This window comes from Cyanistes caeruleus, chromosome 4 (assembly GCF_971803275.1).
Source record: "Cyanistes caeruleus chromosome 4, bCyaCae1.hap1.1, whole genome shotgun sequence".
Classification (NCBI taxonomy): domain Eukaryota; kingdom Metazoa; phylum Chordata; class Aves; order Passeriformes; family Paridae; genus Cyanistes; species Cyanistes caeruleus.
Window position 1 is genome coordinate 34307307 of NC_141704.1, and position 21006 is coordinate 34328312.

General features: G+C 39.6%; 2 protein-coding genes across 10 annotated transcripts in view; one reads left to right on the forward strand and one right to left on the reverse strand.

Annotated features, from left to right (window-relative positions):
• Positions 1-3737, reverse strand: part of IFT56 (intraflagellar transport 56) — a 45768-nt gene extending 42031 nt beyond the window's left edge. For 2 of the 6 annotated variants that reach the window (XM_086887630.1, XM_086887628.1), the window contains exons 1-3: positions 3578-3737; positions 3138-3275; positions 2710-2805 (exon numbers count right to left, since the gene is read on the reverse strand). In XM_086887630.1, the coding sequence (XP_086743756.1) occupies positions 2710-2805; positions 3138-3275; positions 3578-3580 (237 nt within the window). In that variant the 5' untranslated portion in view covers positions 3581-3737. Of the gene's footprint in view, positions 1-2709; positions 2806-3137; positions 3276-3365; positions 3408-3543 lie in introns of those variants that run through there. The other 4 variants (XM_086887629.1, XM_086887631.1, XM_086887633.1 and 1 more) reach the window with 4 other exon arrangements.
• Positions 3610-21006, forward strand: part of GUCY2C (guanylate cyclase 2C) — a 54075-nt gene continuing 36678 nt past the window's right edge. The window contains exons 1-7 of one of the 4 annotated variants that reach the window (XM_086887626.1): positions 3610-3884; positions 7075-7134; positions 13726-13882; positions 14793-14905; positions 16112-16179; positions 18075-18290; positions 20665-20786. In XM_086887626.1, coding sequence (XP_086743752.1) covers positions 13783-13882; positions 14793-14905; positions 16112-16179; positions 18075-18290; positions 20665-20786 — 619 coding nt within the window. In that variant the 5' untranslated portion in view covers positions 3610-3884; positions 7075-7134; positions 13726-13782. Of the gene's footprint in view, positions 3885-7072; positions 7135-11295; positions 13883-14792; positions 14906-16111; positions 16180-18074; positions 18291-20664; positions 20787-21006 lie in introns of those variants that run through there. The other 3 variants (XM_023934154.2, XM_023934122.2, XM_023934146.2) reach the window with 3 other exon arrangements.

Here is a 21006-nt window from a genome sequence, read left to right on the forward strand (position 1 = left end):
ATCTATCTATCTATCTATCTATCTATCTATCTACACATATAGATACATATAGATATATAGATACATAAAATAATAATAATAAACCCTCACTTTCTTAAGGCCACAGCTGCTTCAATTTGTAAGACCAGGCAGCTCAGAAACAGAATAATTGGCCTAATTTCTAGTTCTTTGGTGACACTGACAAATTTTTCAGAAGATTTAAGATTAGAGCTATGAACAAATGGCAGCTGCTGCAGAAAGACAGATGGGTTTTTCCCCATTATGGATACTAGATGTGGGAGATTCCAGGAAACTAATTAGATGTCACCATATTCTAGGGAAGCCCTGCTTGCCATATGATGCCAGGGAGACATAAGCTACCCAGTAAAAATAAGTTTGTCCATGAAGGTAGCTAGTCAGTCTCCAAGAAAGAACTGCACTATGAAGAGTCAATCCCATTGCAATACCATTTGTAAACTGGGGTACAGCAGTAGGGATGACCCCACCAGACCAGTGTCAGTGGCATAACCTTTGAGAAAGGCATCTGCTGTTAAGGGAAACTGTGACCCTAGTGAGGCTGAGGTTAATGCACTACCTAGAGGATACCTAACTGTTGTTGGGGTACCTGTGATAAGAAAATGTGAATTCTCTCACATGAATGTGACAGAGATTTTGCTGTCTGGAGATATTTCTGGAGCTGGACATCTGTGTGTTTCTCACTTCTTCCCCATTTCTCCCCATTGTGCATAACGGCCACCTCACCACAATTCCCAAGCTTCTCCAAAATTTGCTATGCAACCAACACGCTTGGCTCACTGTGAAAGTATCATCATTAATAACAGCATTGAACAGTGTGATTTCTGAAGATTCTCATCAGGTACATGGAATATAAACCATGAACTATGAATATAGTGACACAGATTATGCGTTGTCACTTGCAGGAACACACAGGAATGTAAATAATTTAGGTTGTGTGCAATGTCTCCGGAGAATTCTGTAGAATCTTTGACCTATAGTATTTTATTTACAGTGTTTTGGCACTCCCCAAAGAGTGCTCTAAAATCTCAAGGGTACAGATTATCAAGGAATTTGTCCTTGAGAATACAGTAACAACACCTCTGTAACATAGCAGATGAGATAACAGCATTTTACATTTCAAAATGGAAGTTGGTAACTGAAAGGCAGTTCAGTCTCCATGGTGCAATGAGACCTACAGCCTTAGAAATTAAAACTAGAGTGTTCTGTCCCCAAAGAAACTAGGCTGAGATGCATAGGCTCATTTCCCACATCACCACAAAAGGATAAAACTATCAGGACTTACCTCTGTGAGAAAAATCAGTATTAAATCTGGAAAGACAAGCCCTATGGTCTCTCACTCAAAACATATACAAACAAACTACAAATCACTCATACAAATATTTTATTGTCCCTTCTTGGGCAGAAAAACGGGAAAAAGATGACTATGTTGCAGTTTTAAAAAGCCTGAGTCAAGAGCATCACCTAGTGGTGAATCAAACACCACATGCAAAAACTAATTAGGAACATTTAAAAAAAGCAGTTGACTTTTCGTTGAAGGAAACATGTAAAATCTACTCTGGCTATAAAAGCATCTACTGGGTATTTAAAAAAATCAGAATTTATTTCAAAGAAGTTTCAAGTTATTTTTCATTTGTATATGAACACTTTTCTTCTTTTTAAACTTTCACTCCCTACTAACATCTAATGCCTAGATGTAAATTAACTACAGTGACTCATTGTTGTATTCATAATATTTAAATTCCACAAGTCTAAACATGAATATTAATTTACCATGATGTCCTGTACTGCTAGTCTATATTCTATACTGTGCATACTGTCAATTTGATTCACTGAGCATTTCTAATATCTCCAACAGATGTTTTCCTCCTCAATTTTTAAAGGGCACAGTGCCTTGTGCCTTTCTTAAAAGCTTTACAATTTCCATCTCATGCGTGCATCTTGTGCATGTGAGCATTTCTGTAAGAGAGAAAATATCATCACTGTTCTATAATCTATTTATTTTCTTTTTATTATCTTTTGTTAATACTTTAACATCTGTTTTTAATATTAATTCTGGGGAAAGCAAGTCCAAAGACTGCAAAACCTGCTATACTTCAGTTACACTTCACAGTGAAGAGACACAACAGAACTCTAAGAGACAAACATTAAAATGTTCATATTTGAACAATTAACATATATTTTAGTGACTTAATGCTTTTAGAAAAAAAGACTGCTTCATGTAATTGAATTACCTAATACAATAAAAATGCAAAGAAAAGCCATAAAGGACATGAAACGGTCATGGGCATCAACCCTTAACGAAAGAATTTTTTCATACCTATCACAGATAAGCTACAAAATGAAGACAGAAACATTATTAAATCTGAAAAATGAAACAGTGGAAATCTAGATGAAAAAAGGGAATGATGGATTTAGGACATGAACTGACACTAACAGAACAAATTAAGCTACTGAGCCTAGTATCAAGTAAGCAAGTACCTAACAATAAAAAAGTTCCATATTCATAGGCAAAATACCTTTTTTTTTCCCAATCCAAACTGCTTTCCACAATATCTGCCTTATTACTGTACATTTGTACCTTAACTGGCTAGCAGGGCTGACCCCTATTATAGACCATCTTCCTCCTGTTGTCATTGCTTTACCACGACATCCCAATTTCCAACCTTGGGAAGCAGGATTTCCCCACCTTACCTCTAGAGCTCTCTTGTAGTCACCCAAATGAAATGCACAGTATCCGACCCAAAGGTTGCCATCCTCCTCCTCCTCCTCACCCACGTGCTGTTTAAACTTTGTAGAGAATAAAGAATGTAAGAATTTAGTCAGCTGCCACAGTTTCTAAAACCCCACTGATAACCAAAGCAATACTAGGCTATCATATACCGCGGATGGTTTGACAGCTATGGATGCTACTGGGATGGAGCTACTTTCACACTTCGGAGGGCAGCAGCAGGCAGCCCTCACAGGCCAAACCCAGCTCTGTGAAGCGGGAAGCAATAGATGCTGCTGCAGGGCCCCAGGAGAGCGAGAGGGTCACAAGGCAGGGGAAGGGATGCTCTTGCCCCGCTGCCCTGAGGGCACAGGGATGCTGGGATACCACTCTCCCAAGGGGAGCTCGTCACCTCCAGCAAGGCGATCGCGCCGGTGAAGTCTCTCTGGGCCAAGAGTTCTTCCAACTGTGGCACCTCCTTCCCTTTCTTCCTCCGCCTGTCTCCCGGAGGCGGGGTACCCCCCACGGCCGGCTTGGCCCGCGAGAGCATCTGGGCAGAGAGCAAAGAGGAGCTGGGTCAGAGCGGGCCCTCCCTTGGCGGTGCCTCCCCCGTCGCGTCCCCTGCCCCGCCGCCCCTCACCATCCTGCGACCCCACACCGCCCCGCCGCCCCTCACCATCCTGCGACCCCACACCGCCCCGCCGCCCCTCACCATCCTGCGACCCCACACCGCCCCGCCGCCCCTCACCATCCTGCGATCCCACACCGCCCCTGCCCCTCACCATCCTGCGACCCCACACCGCCCCGCCGCCCCTCACCATCCTGCGACCCCACACCGCCCCTGCCCCTCACCATCCTGCGGCCGGGCCCGGGCTGCGCGCTTCGCCGGCGGCGCTGTTGCCGAGGTAACGGCGGGACGGCGGAAGGCCGCGGCGAAAGGGCGCCGGCTGACGACCGGGGCCGTCCCCAGGGTTCCGCCTCCCCTGCGGCGGACGGCGATCTCCGCTGCGGGCCCCTCGGTCAGAACCGCGCTGGTTCCTCCCACAAACCCCGTGGCGCTTCCTCTCCTCGCCTTCGGGCCTTGGCCTGAGCATCCGGGCCCGCCGTTGGGTTGTAACAGCATCACGGATTTGGGACGGAGTGGCTGGACAGCGGCCAGGTGGAAAAGGATCTGGGGTTGACAGCCGTTTAACATGAAACAGTGTGTGTCCAGGTGGCCAAGAAGGCCAATGGTATCTGGTGTCTGCCAGATAAAATGTGGCCAGCCCTTGTGCACTAGTGAGGCCACATCTTGAACTGTGTGTCCACTTTTGAGCCCCTCACGGCAGGAGCGACATTGAGGGGCAGAAGCTTGTCCAAAGAAGGGCAGCAGAGCTGCTGAGGGGTCTGGAGCACAAGTCTAATTGTCCCAAAAAGGTTGTTTTTTTTTTCACCCGGTGTTCAAGAGGCCAAACCACACACAGTCAAGGTCTTTGATGTGTTTACAGTTCTGCACGGGAAGGGACGCTGTTTGGCAATTCCACAAAGCCAGCATGACAACTACCAAAACTTTTCATTGTTTATACATTTTAGCAAACAAAGGCATTAAGGTCTATTGTCTACAAGTTACATAGTTCCCTTAATAATCAGTATTCTATCTTCTGTTGATTAATGATTATCTCACTTTTCATGCTGATTAGCTCACGTACTCAGTCTTTCTCTTCTGGGTCCATGGCCGCGAGTCAGTGGTCACAGTTTACCCCCTGCCAGTTACCTTTTACCCAACTGGACCTGATTCAGCACAATTGCTGAGCTGTTTTCATTAGTTTCCTCCTTATCTTGGGGGTTCTGCCGAATGTCCTTGTGGCCTGTAAATTCTACATTCCTTGTGTCCACTATCAGTGATACATCCTTATTCCCAAGCTTTGTTAACCTCCCTTTAGGTCTGAGATCTTGAAACATGTCAAGCTCTAAACTTTTGCAAAGCAGTTCTAACAACAACTAATTTGTCTAACACCTGGACATCACTTAGAGTTTGCTTGTTAGCTGCTCTCTGTTTCACAGATTAAATCTCTTTTGGATTAATCTTGAAAGTATACGAAGATCTAACATCAAAGAACATACTTTCTTAAGGAAATCTTTACATATTCCACATTTTGCAACATAATAATGAGTGGCTGAAGGAGCTGGTGGTGTGTAGCCTGGAAAAAAGGAGGCTTAGGTGAGATCCTACTGCTTTCTACAGTTGCCTGAAAGGCAGCTTTAGCAAGGTGAGGGTTGGCCTCCTCCCAAATGACAAGTGGAAACAGCTTCAAGTTACATGGTTGGAGGTTTAGATGGGGCATTAAGGAAAAATTCTTCACTGAAAGGGTGGTCAAGAATTGGAACAGGTTCCCCAGGGAAGTGGTGGAATCACTATCCCTGGAGTGTTCCAAAGACATGTAGATGTGGCACTTAGGGACATGGGGGACTGAGGACTTGCAGAGTTAGGTTGATGGCTGGACTCAATGATCATAGAGATTTTTCCCAGCCTTCTATGATTAGAAATGTCAGTGCAGAGAAATAAAACTACACTACTGCTGGCAACTCAACTAACTAAAAAACACATATCCTGGACAGGAAGAATGAAGTATATGTATTTCTGCCTTTTTGCCTTCCTTGAGAAGAAATTTATTTTTCCACTTTATCAGGAAAAAAAATCCAGGTTTATTTTTTTTTTTTGGTGTGTGTTTTTCAGGGTTTTTTTTGTATGAATAAATATATTCTGTCATATTCCAATTATCTGTAATATAGACTAGCAGTGAAGAGCTGTGTGCTGCTTCTTCAGAGTATGGTTTCGATATTCACTGTGTCCCAATCACTTCAAGATGGCTTGACCTAGGAATGATACACCCAGCTTGCAACCCTGAGATATTGCTCTGCAGCCAGGGGCCATTGGAGCACAGCAGCACCATGATAGTGTCTCTTGTTGATGAATGCGCTTTCATACCACAGGCCACAAAGAGGGAAGGCAGATAATGCACTCTCCCACAGAGGATTTCTCTGCAAGAAATTAATTTTTAATTACTTAGTCAAAGTGATAAAGAATGTTTGCCAGTGATTTAGTCTGCTTTTATAGCTCTTCTCTATGATGTAAGGTATTATTTCTGTCAGGAGAAAATTAATTTACATAAATAATTCTGAAAGTATTTGCTGTTTCAGGGATTTGATTTCATGTGGTCAAGCAGATAGCACAATTAGGCAAAATTCTTTTATTTTTTTAAAGAAAAAGTAACTGAAAATTTAATTTTACTACATTGGTTTCTTCTGGGTTTTTTGCAGAGATTCTTTCATGGATCCTGTTGTTGTAAGGATCAGTATAAACACAGCTAAAATACTGATGCAAATGAAAGAAAGCTCTCGGATGCTCCACTGGTTTCTTTCATTTCCTACTGGCTCCTAAATTTGTATGTGGTGGATCCAAAGCTAGGGAATGCACAAGAGCTAACAGATGCACAGTGCCAGTGGGCTGTGCTGTGGCACAAGGACAGTGTCAACTGTGATAAAAAGTAACAGCAGCATCAAACTGACCAAAATATTTTTAGCATGTCTGGTGTAGAAATTTTTACTAAGATGCAATACATAATAGGTGGAGATGTTATAGTTTTTCCTCATAAGAAACAATAAGATGACAATTCATAAATTAAAGGCAAGTCAAGAAGTTTGTCTACTCTAGAATAATACTGGACAACTGCTGCAGTTCTTACCTTCATTATTCTATTAGCCAGTGCCATTATCCTTAGTCTGTGAGCTGAAAAATGATTAATGCTCATGGTTATTTCCACACATAATTGCTGGGAGAACGGGAATTTACTTACACTAATGGCAGCAAAATGGAAATCATGCACCCATGACTAAACAACGAGATAATTATCAGAGGGTGCAATGAATGTTTAAATAAAAAATCAGAGACTGGAAAGTGAGGTCTAAGAAAAGGAGAGGAAGGAGGGGAAGAAAATAAAAAAAAAAAAAAAAAAGGAGAGAAAGCAAAAGCAAAAAGTGGAAAAAAACTCATCATCATATAAACTAAAGCAAGAGGTTAGGACATGACCTTTGCATCAGCAACAATCATGTGCTCCAATTTCCACAATATCTTGGTAAGATCATGTTCTTTCAGTAATGATGCTTCACCATGTTCTGCGTCTTGTACCTTTGAAAATGCACCTGACAACATCTGACATCTCAAGATAAATGGTACACAGAAGTGAGAGCAATGAAATGCTCCCCTGCTACAGCTACAAAGGCAATCCTTTGAGATGAGAAAATGGAAAATGATCCCTTTAAAAGCAAGGAACTTGAACAATACTTGCTTCTTTTTTTTATGGTGTCAGCAACTTCTGAGTCTTAATCTACCCTGGATAGACCACCCATGATGAGAGAAGCTGAAACACGTAAGTTGATGGATCATGTGCACCTTTAATGCTTTTGTTCAGTCTCTATTACCCAGCTCAGGAAGGCAAACAACAGCCATGTCAGTTAAAGACCTCCAAATGGTGACACGAAAATTGATGATTTTTATCTTTATTTGGGAGGGGAAAACTTTAGTTTTCACTCATGTTTATGTCTGTGATTTTTATGGGTCTATGGGAAATGCACCTTCAGAACTTTTCTGATATTTCCAGTATGCACCTGTCATCAAGATTCAGTCAAGTTAAGAAAAAAAGCTGTCCTTGTATTCAACCTTAGCATTACATTTAGGTAAGTTTTTAGAAGTTTATGTATGTAGAACTGAAGGAAGACAATCCACTCACTGGTCCATTATGAGTCAGTGTCAGAACATTGCATGAAAATGCAATGTATGGTTAGCTGCGTCTGTACAAACTTATCCAAGCCAGAAAGCCACATCACTGCAGGTGCTATGTCCCAAAGAAAGCAGTTGTACTGGTTCAGGACGTGTGCTGATATAGTTGCAGAGTGTTCCACTGCCACCTGGATTTACAGGATCAAGTATGCACTAGCTAGAAAATCTCCTAACTCCGTCCCAGCATATAGTATAAACATGTGTAATGTTTAATAGAAAGAGTTTAAGGAAACTGAAGTATTTGTCCAAGACATAAATTATTACACACTCCAGCCATTTTACCTTTGTAAAGATAAACAGAACAGGTGTTTGCCCATTAAGGATAGCTTACATTGTCTCTTGTCAGAGGTATATCCTGCTGAGCATGTAACAGAGGCAAACTACTGAAAAGGTAAATGTATTCTGTCACTCTGGAAACAAAGTCCTTTAGAGAAAGAAAAGAGTAGTTAAGAGGAAAGACTTCCTACTATTTATTTTTGTAGTATACAAGTTAGGTGGATAAATAATATTCACATCAAAATGTGTATGTGTTGGGAAAGGGTTAACAGGAAGAAGACTCTTAATTGAGCTAGATGTTTATGACACATCACATATTTAGCTTTGTCTTCTGGTATGTGGAAACATAATAGATCAGTAGGAAGATGGGGCCACCACCCAAGCTGTCGGTAATGTGATGCAATTCCACTTTTCTTGTCCTTGTCTGTAGTGCTCCTCTTACTAGGTTGGTAACTTCTGATGAGAACAGTCAGTGCTTTGCAGAGTAATTTCATTCTAATCTGTGCCAGCAACTAAATTATGGCAGCAATCTGAACTCTCAGTAACCCATGGGAATGGCTGTATTATCACGCTGTACTATCAGGATCATGCATCACATGACCCACATGTTTTTATGTTGGTTTGCAGGCTTTATCAGTTTCTACTTCCAAAGAATAGTGTTTTCAAAATCTTTCTTTATGTTCTTTTGTAGTAAGTGAGAAAGGAAAAAAGATCACTTCTGACAAGTCAATATAGCTGCTATGCAGCTGCTATACATCTAGTACACATGCTGTACATGTATACTAGGTCTATGTATACAGCTGCTGTATATGTATACAGCTAAATTTATAATTATTGACATTACTGCCTTCTAAGTCTAGAGAGTAGAAGTGTTGTAAAAATAATTTAAAAGATGGGAAAACATTATTTCATTTTCCTGTTCTCCTCTCTAATATTGAAAGTTAAAGAAGATATTTTTCTACTCTTCAGTTGAAACTAATAAGTTACTGACGTTAAATAAACACAGTTATTACATTGCTGTATTTTTTTCTATTCTGTCTGTAACCGCATTTGTGATTCCAACCTCTAACAAAATTGAGAAAAGGGAAACTGAAGCATTTCTGGTTTATTTTTCTTCAATCTAACTTTTGACATCTTTTTAAAGACATGGTAAAAGCTGTTTAAGCCCCAGACAACCAATATAATTTGGAAGCAGACTTAGTAATAGTGGGTAGAACTTGAAAACAACATGGATGTTTTTCAGCACTTATCCTGTTGGCTAAATATGATCAACTATACAACATATAATGTCTCATGCATATTTATTATTAAAAATTCTGTATTTTATGGAAGCAATGTTAAGAGCCTTGCTTATGCAAAAACACGGAGATGATAGATTTCAGGCCACTGAAATCAAGGAAAATTTTTTCAGAATTAGTGAGAATTAAGAACATAAATGTATTTATTTTTATTTTTATTTTTATTATAATCTTTTCAGATTTTTTTGTCTCTCCCTTTTTCACATTTATCAGTTCTGCAATACTGGAGACTTGCAGCATCTCTTTTATTTTAATGGAACTTCATATTCTTGTGTACTGTCAAAGTTCCTGGCCCTGGAGAAAATAAAAAAAGTAATGTACAACTGTGAAAAACGTAAGCTGATTGCAACAATTGTAATTAAATGACACCGAGAAATAATCGTACCAAATATTCAGGGAAAAATTACATTTTAAAGGACACTGTCAAAATATGTTATTCTGCAAAACAAGATGATTGTATCACAATGCATGTTTTTTTACAAACCAGTGGCTTGAAAAATGCTACCTTGGTTGTCTTTGGTATCAAAGAAATTGAAAACAAGCTGACAATATGTTTGTGTTATTTTCAGGCTTATTAAGACTATTGTTGCCAACTACCACAAGTAGCAGTTTGACTGACTACCGGCACTTGATACCTTCACCTAATTCTTTGGCTCTTCTGAGACTGCAATTTTCATTCCACATATTCTCTCTATATTCTCTCTATGAGTGGTCAAATAGAAATAATGTTTGGTAACTAAGGAAAAAATAAATTAGGCTGCATGCCAGTAATAAGATCCTAAAATGTAACGTGGTAAAGATATTGGAGATAGTGCATCAATCAGTTGCAATACATTATGAGCTGATAGGCAAAGGGACTCTGTGGTGCCCAGGCTAGCCTATCATTCACATTTTCAGGACTTTCAGACTCTGCACAACAAAAGAGAAGCCACTGAAATGAGGAAAACCCTGTCACATGCAGCGTTAAAAAAATGAGTGGAAAATGTTCTATAGACCATAACCTTTCATAGGCTGAGAGAGGAACAAGTTTTTGGAATTTTTTTTCTTTTCTTTTTCTCTGGCTGTCCTTGAGTTTTCCAGAAAACTGAGATAACTTCTCAGAGTAGTTTTAAATCAGGAAGTCAGTGCTGATTATCAGTTGCAAATACACACTATAGTATCTTGTTGTTTATTATCCAGTAAATCCTAGGGCAGAACAAATACAGTGCTTTAAAGTGCTGAAGAACCAGGCACTAAATGTCACTTTCCACTAAAACCAGTGATACAGTTCTCTGGTGAATTAATTTGAGATGGTATTTCTAATCTAACACTGAATATAAGAATACCTACAGAGAGCTATTATGGTGTTTTGTGGTTATGCAATATATGGGCAGGTAATGGTGGTGGTGAGAAACTGAATTTTTTCTTCAGACAAATAAATACAGGGCCTGTCTGTCAGAATCTGAATCATCCCTGTGCTGCTGAATAATCTCCATGAGCTGTTAATCTTACTCAGATTACAAAAATGTGGGTCTCAAGCTGATGTTCACCTAAGAACTGACTTCTTGGATAGACCCTTGCACGTAGTGCAGGTATGTAATGCTGAGATCTTTTTTACCTTTCTGCCAAGATTATAGCAGTAGCTGATACCTAGAATCTACAGCTTAAAAGAATGCACTGGGGATGTCAGATGCCATTTTTTAGCACCTTATTCCTTAGACATTGTTTAAATCTCAGCACTTTTAGGAGGGAATAAATAGTTCTAGAAGATGTGCTTTAAAGATGTTTTGTGAGTTGTCAAGAGAGGCTACCTTAGGCAGGATATTGCTTGTGTTTGAATTTCTTACTCTGTTTCTCCACTCATGAGAGACACTCTTTCAGTAGAAGGCAGGGTTATTTGCATTTGCCTTCAGGATGCTTCCATTACCAGTTCTGTTGTAAACCAGTATTTCTAGTTAAAGCTGCAGTCACCTACAGGAGTCAAAAAGCTTTCTTTTTCCCTCCAACACATAATCTGACTTCTGAGTTTTTGAACTCGATCCTTCACAGACTAATCTTGCTGTCTGGTTTGTATTACTGTTAACCCCTTGGATTTTGTAAAGTGCTAGACTGGACATTTTTAGTGGCTTAGCTGTGTTCTGCAGCCAGAACACTATGAATGGATTGGGATTTGTGTGTCATCTCTTCTATTCCTCAGGGCTAACAATGCCTTAAGCAGAGGCAGCAACAAGGACAAACTTAAAGAAGCTTTTGCTTTTGCTTGTGGCAAGCCTATCAAATACATCTGACTCATTTATTTACTTTTTCTTCACTCCACCCTCATGAACATCTATAGAATCAGTAACTGTCATATTTACAGTGCAATGACACAGCTTTTCTTTCTCTCTCTTATGCCAGATGTTACTGATCAGTCTGCCAGGAAACTGTTTGATGTTGAAGGCCCCAAGGTACAAGGGAAAGTGTGGTGTTTGGCAGGTGTCATGGATAGCTTGTTTCATCCTAGCTGCTGCCTCCTGCCACACTCCCTGCTGCTCCACATCACCAGATTCTTCTATCATGGGAATTCATTGAGAGACTACACACACACACCAGGCAACTAAAAAATTGAGAAGTCAGCAATTAATTTACATCATATTCTGGCTGGGGCTGTGGCATTGTGATGGGGTAGGACTAGGGAGAGAGTAAAAAGAAATTCTGTGATAAGGCTATCGTTGATTTTACTTTTTGTTTTTAAAGGACAGTTTTAAGCTGCTAAGAAAACCAAATGAATACATTGATAGATACAAAGCCAGGGAGACCTCAGTGTCATTACATACTGCCTGTGTGATCAGCTGTGTAAAATACTCAGTTCTAGTTGCATTATCCATACTGACTCTTTCTCCCAGATAGGCTAAGAAGAATATAAAAATGCAAATCCTGCTCTGCTGAAGTTAATGATAAATCTCTTATTGACTTATATGGGATAAGTTTCAAGGACATTGGAAATACCTATAAAATGAGCCAATGATGAGCAGATGATCTCCACATGAAAAGCTGTGTTCCATTCTCAATCTGTGGCTCTAGCCAACCATAGTCCACATGTTTACATGACAGACTGCTAATTTGTATTATTAATTACAAATGCTAGATTAAATATGCAGAGATGTTTATGGGCTACTTTTAAATGCTGGGTCATGCTCTTCTCTGGGTATTAGAAAGATTCAAGCAATAGTAATTAATTATTAAAATAGAATTATATAAAAAGGTCTGTGCAAATATATCTGAGGTGTATTCCATACCTTCTATATGTAGGCTTTGAAAGAAGCCGTGAAATTGTAGTCTTGTTTTATACTACAAGCCCTGTAACTTACATAGTTTCTGATTATTTTCATTATTTGTCTTAAAATTATTTCAGGAAGGTAATAAAAGTGAACTTTTATTTATTATCTGACAGCCTCTGACAGTGTAGGTTTCAGTAGAAAAACAGAAGCTGTTGTATGTATGCATAAACACCCCATATTCAGCAAAAGCACACTCTATACATAATTTAAATTTGTTTTCTTTGTGCCCAGAGTGCCTAGAGTTTTCCACAGGGCTTGTGGCTTGTGGGGTGTTTTTTGTTTGTTTGTTTGTTGTTTGTTGATGTTTTGTGGGGTACTTTTAGTGATGCCATTTAAAATTTAGCTTTGGTCCTGCAGGTCTGAGAGACCTTCAGCTCTGCTAATCCTTACCTGATGCAAGAGTTTCATCACATAAAATTTGATTATCTAGGGCCCCTATTTGAGGAGGTGGGAATGGGTGATGGGAGCTGTGCTGGCTGGGAGCAGACGTGAGCAGATGTGTCTGGGGCAGACCTAGGGTGCTTTGGTGCACACTGCTGGGCGAGAATGAGTGGACAAGCCTTTTACTGGGTCTGTAAGAGGAAAGAAAGGCTTTGGTGTGAAGCACTCTAAGTGGGACATTTTTGTCAGCACAAAAGGTACTTCGCTGTTATAAGCTAAAGGAATGAAACTGGTAACTTATCACTGAAAAAAATACACCCTCAATTTATGAGCTCAGTCAGCAGAGATGGTGTGGCAGTGTAATCAAGAGATGTAGGGCAATGCAAACATGAAGGAAGTAACCATCTGTTTTCCTCTAGGCTTTAACAGACCTTATATTTTATTTCCATTTTGAAGAGTTGTATTTATGGTTCATATGTCTCCTCCCCTTTCTCCTCTCGGCTTATGCCTGTGATCAAGAGTTAGTGCACTTATCAGGCAAGGTTTCTGGTAATGTTTTGGTTTATAGCCTCAACCTTTCCATGAGCAAACATTCTCAGCAACCTTTAGCCTCTCTTTTCCTGAGTTTTGCTGCTGCTAGTTTTTCACCTTGAAGTGCCACCTAGTACACTGGAGGCACGGGCAGAGGTGAAGGAAGGCAGGGAAGGGGATAGGGAAGTGCAGGAAGAGAAGGATTGCACAGCCTGTTTTTGAATCTACAGAGTGGAAATCTTTCTATCCAGGAACAAAATCAATGTAGAGTATCTGAAAGAAAGAGAGTTAGAAGACAAAAGAAATGGGAGAGCACACACAGTGGGTCTGAACTGAGCAATGATGAAGCAACTGGTATTGGTGCTGGCCATTTGGCCTTTGTTTTCCTCACTGCAGCTGCTGAAGCAAGTGGGTTCAAATCGGTGTAGCAACAACAGTTATGCGATCAATGTGATGCTCATGAACTACTCGGATTTCCCATCAAGTACTAATAGTTTGAAGTCAGCTGTGAAGCAAGCCTTGGAAAGGGTACGAAAGGAATTCCAGATGACAGGTAAGCCAATGGGTGTTGGTTACCCCTCTCTTCATGTGATTTCTTGTCACACTTTGTGTCACAGTTTTATACTTACCTGACCTTTAGCAAGGTGTTTCTCAGACAGGCTCCTTTCTTGCCCATCTTCTGGAAAGAAGTAGATCTTTTGGAAATAGTTACCTCTTTGTATAAATAGAAGTAGGCATAACTATATATGTTTTCATGGTGTTTGAGCAGACTCTACCTGCATGCATCTCTGCATGTTCAGCTGGGTTTGGTAACATGGAAGTTACTGAACTAGATCAGACAGGACCAGTGATCCATCTAGTGCAGTAACTGGGTTGCCCTTGCTTTCTCTCCTGACTGGTTTAGCCTCTACTTTCTGAAAATAATTTTCCTCTTGACCCTATCTGTTGATCACGTCATGACTAAAGAATCTGCAGCCCATATTTTCCTTCATTTTGAATCACATTGCTTTTATTTATTTTGATATCTTACCTCTTCTTTCAACATCATCCATCTATTGTCACTCTATAATATCATGGGGAAAAGAGATTCCAAGGAAATAATTAAATAAATATTATCTATTCCCTATCTGCCCTCTAGTTTAAGGGTTTTGTCCAATTTTATTGGAAAGTGGTCTCTCAGTTTCTTCTTACAGAGCCTTAAAAAATTTATCTAGTCATGGCCAACACTAGATGTACTTTTTACTGGAAGCACTAGCACTCAACAGAAGTCAGCAGTCCACATTGGAGTGGGCTTCACAATCACATCCATGGTCGTGGGGGTTAGGTTGTAGGTAGACTTTGTGGAAGCAGGGAGACCTCACAGAGTAAGACTGCTCAGACCTGTGTCAGAAGGAGAGGGATAATAGTATATTAGTAGTTACCTGCAATTCATGATGCTGTTTGTTTTTACATTTGTGTTACAGGAGAAAATGTTACAGTGGATGCCACCTTCCACCCCTTTAATTCATCACTCTATGTCTCACAAGGCTGCCGTACTAGCACCTGTGAAGGTGTGGAGCTCATCAAAACCATTTATGTGAGTAGCAGACTTCTTTCCTTCTGCCTGGGTGTGCATGTGTGTCTCTGTCTTTCCTTGTTAACCTTTAATCCTGCTATTCTGTTTCAAAGAAATTTGACAGGGAAGTGAAGTTTTCAAAGAGAAGATGTTCCTGTATGTTTTGTGAAAAGAAGTAGGCAAATACTGGAGAAAGATTCTATGAACGCTTCCCAAAGACTGCCTTCAGCTTCTGGCTCCTTTTCCTATGCTTAAGAAGTTGTCCTCCTTTTTATATCTGCACAACTCTTCGTGTGGTCAGAGAGCCGAAACAATCCATTAAAAAAACCCCAAATAGCAATTAACTAAAAAAACCAAACCAACAACTCAAATACTCAAAACAGCCCAAGTAGAGCAAAAAGATCCATTTCCAACTGGATCAGATCCTGATCTGGTTCACCATCAGTTTACACAATACACAGAAGAGAGAGCTGTGGTGAGGATGGGGACATGTGGGCAGAGAAATCATTAGGCTGGCACTGTTACAAATGAAATGCTTATGGAACTATGCCCAAAGGGCAAAGATGAAATTCTTGCTTCTCACTAGAAATCACCGAAGTCATGTGAGAGAAACTAAATGAGTACTTTAATATGAGGAAAAGCTTCAGTTAAAATCTGTGCATTACAAGAAGCCATGCTTCTGAAGATTTTCACATCTCTGAGTTAAACTTGGTCAATCCAATGAGAATTTTCAATTCTACTGATCTATGACCATGCTCTAGTCTTTGCGAAGAAATTATCCCTCATGACACACAAAGATACAGGTCAGGCCTCATTTGATAGTCATGGAAGGATTTTTAAAAATACTAGTTTCATATGCACTTAACTAATAACTTTTCTGATACACAGGACCTTGTAATACCAACCACCCTGTCTTCTGCAAATGCAAACTCTTCTGGGGTGTGTAACTTCAAATGTGCAACTATAACAGTATTTTAATCCTTACTTGCTGTCTGTGTCTTAACAAATGTCATAATTTATCTTTTTTTTTGGCTTTCTGTGATTTTTTCCTCCTCCCCTTTATGTTTGCTCTTTTAAAGTTTCTGTAGCTCCTTTCCTACTCTTCTCTTGCTTTTGCTAAGTAAATTCTGTGACTCCCCATATGATACAATTTTCTTCATTCTCCCATCCACCTCTCTCTGCCGGTCTTCTGCTTTATCCCAAATGACCCTTTTTGATCCCTTGCAGGATTCTGGCACACTTGGCTGTGCTGTCATAGGACCCGCTTGCACTTATGCCACCTACCAAATGGTCTCGTAAGTACCAATTCTTCCCCCTTGTATTGTGGTGTTAATGATGTCAACTGCTGAATGAAGTTGTTTTGTGAACAACAAACCTGCAGACACATTAGTGTTTAGAGTACATCAGATACCCCGAGGTCTACAGTCAAGGCAGTAGGACTTTTATGCATAGCCACTCTGTTTGGTAGGTGGAAGAAAATCACCTTCCAAAGCCCATGGATACAATCCCAGTTTTGATAGGGAAACTTCTAATTCCTGACAGTAAGTTGAATGATTGATTGAGGAGTAGCTGGAGAGCAGCCCTGCAGAAAGGGATCTGGGGGTGCTGGTTGGCAGCAGTCTTGACACGAGTCAGGAGTGTGCCCAGGCAGCACAGAGGGCAAACCCTTCCCTGGGGTGCATCATAACAGCATCACCAGCTATCAGGAAAGGTGATTATCCAGCTGTACTCAGTGGTGTTGTGGCCTCACCTTGAGCACTGTGTGTAGTTCTGAGCCCCACAGTTTCAGAAAGATGTGAAGGTCCTAGAATGCTTACAAAACTGGTGAAAGAGCTGGAAGGAGTGAGTGGGAAGTCCTGTAAGGAGCTGAGGGCATTGGTTTGTCTTATTTGGAGAAAAGGAGGCTGAAGGGAAAACTTGTTGCTTTCTACAGCTTCCTGAGAAGGGCAAATGTAGAGGGAGGTGCTGATATTTTCTTCCTGGGATTCAGCAACAGGACAAGTGGGAATGATTCAAAGCTGTCTATATATGTTGGACATTAGGAAGCATGCTTTTAATGAGAGCATGGCCAAACACTGGAGCAGGCTACCTAGAGGGATTAATCGTACCTTAAGCTTGTTCATGTTGAAGAGGCATTTGGACAATGCAGTTAGTAAGGGGTCTAGTGGAAGGTGTCCCTGTCCATGGCAGGGGGTTTGGAACTAATGATCTTTAAGGACTCTTCCAACCCAAACCAGTCTGTGTTTCTATGAATAACATGCTTTAGCTTTTGGTCAGTCCTGAAGTAGTCTAGACTGTATGATTTTTGTAGGTCCCTTTTAACTGAAATAATCTATTATCTTCTATGCTAAGTCTGTCAGAAAAAAACCCCAAACAAACCTGTTTAATTAGTGAAATACTCTCCCTGTCATTTATTACATCATCTATGTCTGTTTCTGTTGCAATAAGTAAAAACCCTGTAACTGGGTAAGTGGACTTTACCCGGAAAATAAAATTTTGTGACAATAATGCCAACAACTCTTATGGCCATGGTTTTTGCAGGCAAAATTCCCTGTTATAAAAAAGCATCAAACAAGAACAAAAATATTTTGCATTTAGTCAGATAACATTGCAGCATCAAGGAATATATTTTTGTCCTTAGAAGCTTACTGTCCCTGTGTTTAAAATGATCTTTGTTTTACAAATTCCTTGTCGGCAGAGGGTTGCCTTAATTTTTTTCTCCCTGACTGCTGCTGTTGTACAGCTCCTAAAATACACCTTTGTGAAATGAAGATTTTTCCTTTGAATTGTAGGAGTGAAGCTTTTTTCATGGCAAAAAGCTGTCACCCTGCAGCACTGTCCCAATAGGAGAATAAATCCATCCCATGGTAATGGCAGGCAGGGAGCCTGTCGTGAGTCTTTGGACGTTTTTCAGCCACAACCCTTGGGGCTGAAATGGTGTGTGGTACCCAAAAGGTCAGGGGTAACTGGAGACAGTGCGAGAAGTTGTCTAGAGCAGTTCCACAGGCCTTTTCGGTACCAATACAGACTTGAAATCTCCTTGTGTTCTTGAGGAGCCTTCTGGTTCAGGTTCAAATTGTGTTAAACTAACTCAGGGCACAAGAAACGAGGGAGGTGAGGATGGAAATTAGGTAGCTGCCTTGGTGCAACAGCAATCTGTTCAGACTTGTCCTCTTATCTCTTCCTTCAGACTTGAAACAATACTGAGCCTGCCTCTGATCTCTGTAGGGAGCTTTGGACTGTCCTGTGACTACAAAGTAAACCTAACGCGCCTTCTGACCCCAGCCAGGAAACTGAACCAATTCTTCTATTATTTTTGGAGACATTCTGGTCTGCCATTCAAAACCACGACCTGGGAATCTGTCTACATTTACAAGAGAATTGATACCTCAGAGCCATGCCTCTGGTAAGATCTGGATCCACCTCTGACCCAGCTGTTGATATATGCTCTCTCCACCCTCAGACATGGTTTCTGCAAAATGTTATTTCAGTCCTACACTTTGGGAGGTGTCTTACTGCTACCAAGAAATGAGAGAAAGAAAAGATGAATTGTAGTTTTTAGCTGTAGCACTTACTTGAATGTTTCTCTCAGTCTATTTTAAATATTTGCAAGCCTTTGCTTTTCCTTTGGACAACATAGCCCACATGTTGTTTGTGATGAAAATACTTGTTTACAGCCTCCTTAATAAAACTTCATATTAATATATAAGTTCTTCCATAGGTGCCTTTTTAGGTTAGGGATCTTACTAAGCTCTTAAAGTGCTTTTCTACATTAATGGCTTCAATTTGTAGGCACTATTTCCAAAATTCAAACTGTATCTTTCTTCAAACAAATTTACCCCAGTGATTGCAGAGTTTAAGCTATACTCTCACCAGTTTGGAGCAAAGGAGATAGGATTCATTTTGTGACCTGAAACATCAGGCTGTGCTTGATTCTCAGAAATGCTGGGTTTTCTACTTGTCTTGGCTGCTTTTAGACAATAGACTCTTTAATATACCAGTATTCATAATAACTTTTCTGTTATTAAGTCTTATTTAACTTTCAGCTCATGTGAGTGTTTCTATGCTCCTTTGATTTTTTTTCCCATTTTGGGATATAGAAAGCTGATTAATTAAAAAAAAAAATCTCATTTCTCTTACTAATTTAATAAATGTAGCTGAAAGGTAACAACTATATAACTACTATATATATTTCTAATTCATAACCTGAGGGACTTGCAGAATTCTAAGCAAAATGTACTGTGTTTGCTTCAGATTGATAGAAGCATATATTTATTTATATATATTTATTTTGGATACAGAATGAAAAGGTTAATAGTTTTTTTTTCCTGAATTGAGAGAATTGAGAAACCTAAAACCTGGTCTCCATTTAATTCTTTTGTAGGTATTTATGGACTTATATTTTTTCTTCTTTCTTTCTTAGTATAGATAGTAACTTGATCACATGATGTAATTGCTATGATTACCTCTCTTTGATGTTTCAAAATATCAGTGTACTTCACTCATCTCTTACTACAATCTCTACATCTCCATGTTTGCAGCTGAAATTGCTAATTCACTACACACTTTTTAGCTAAATCCCTTTAATTCTTCAGGTTTCATACCTTTCAGTGAAATAATTGCATGAAAATTATTTCTGAACTTTTCAAGTGTTTCTTATTTTACTTTTTTTAATGCCTCTGACCAGGACCTTCTTTATGACTTCAGAATTATTCAAGCCCCTTTATTGTTGAATTAACAACAAAAAAATGAATTTTGTATCTCTGCCCACTTTTTATCCTAATTTAATTGTAACAATGCATCTCATCCTGTCTTAATAGAAACTGTCAGTGTGAAGGTTTTTGAAGTGTTATTTTAAAAGATTGATTTTCTCACAAGTATTACTTCATGAGCTAATTGTTTTTCCCATATATATAAAAATAAGTGGATGCCCACAGTGATAGCAAAATCAGGTTATGTTTCAACTATGCATATGTTTCTGTAAATAAATGGTTAATAATTCTGTTCCTAAAGGAAAAAAAAAAGAAATAAGGAAGCAAAAGGTATTTAGTAGCTCATAGGACTGAGATCTCAGTGCTGGTAGATTATGTAGTTTGAAAACAAAGAGAGCTCTTTTGGTTATTCCTCTGCATTAACTTTATTTCAGATAGAATATCTCTTCTCAGAAATTACATATTGAAGCAAGAGTAGAAGAAGGAGCTCACTGTTTTTCCTCAATCTTTTAGCAAATTTTACTTGCACGATTTATTTGCTGAGCTCATTTTTCCCTTCAAGCTTTAACTGATTCTGTATGCATTTTTTGTTGCTTCTTTTCTTTCTTTACTTCTCTCACACTCAGGGTACATGTGTAGTTTTTATCTCAGTTCTTTCTGTAGTTCCTGTTTAGTTCTTTGAACCTTCACATGCGCCTTCTTACTTTACTGCTGATGTCTTAAATAGCAGAGCTTAATGGCTCTGCCTCCCTGTTAGTCTCACTTCCTGCAATTTCCTCATATCCTTGATTATTTTTTTTTAATTGTTAATCTCTTATTACATCATTGCATTTTCCAAATCCGTCCTTTGTACAACCATGCTCAAATACCTCTGGTTGACTTTCCAAGCATTTCTGCACCTTTCATGCCATGTATTGATTCTTTCACTTTTATTGCTGCAGAAGAGGTTTCATACCAGCTTATAAACACTCTTGTGTACTCTGAACAGCCTATCTTGCACTATGGTTGATTTAGGAAAATGTGAAGAGTTAGCAATTTCCTGACAATATTTTTGTTCCTGTATGCCAGGTACATGAATGCGCTAGATGCTGGAATCACAGAGTTCTCTGAAAAACTCAAGTTCAAGGACATTTTAAGAACTCCGGAACTGCTTAGAAAAACTGTGCAAAGTCCAAACCGGAAAAGCAATGGTAAGGAGGGGTTGAGGCTGCACTGGCCCTGCAAGTGAGTTGCTTTTCCAAGGAAGTCAAACCCACCCCTTAATTAGGTTATAGGGAAAGCCTTTCACCAGAAATGGAAAGTGAAAACAAAGATATACCATTTTACATGGATGTAAAGATGAAATGACACAAAGTTCCTAGATTCCTCTCTTCATCCTCATAAAATATGGGGGAATATCCTGGTTCCAGA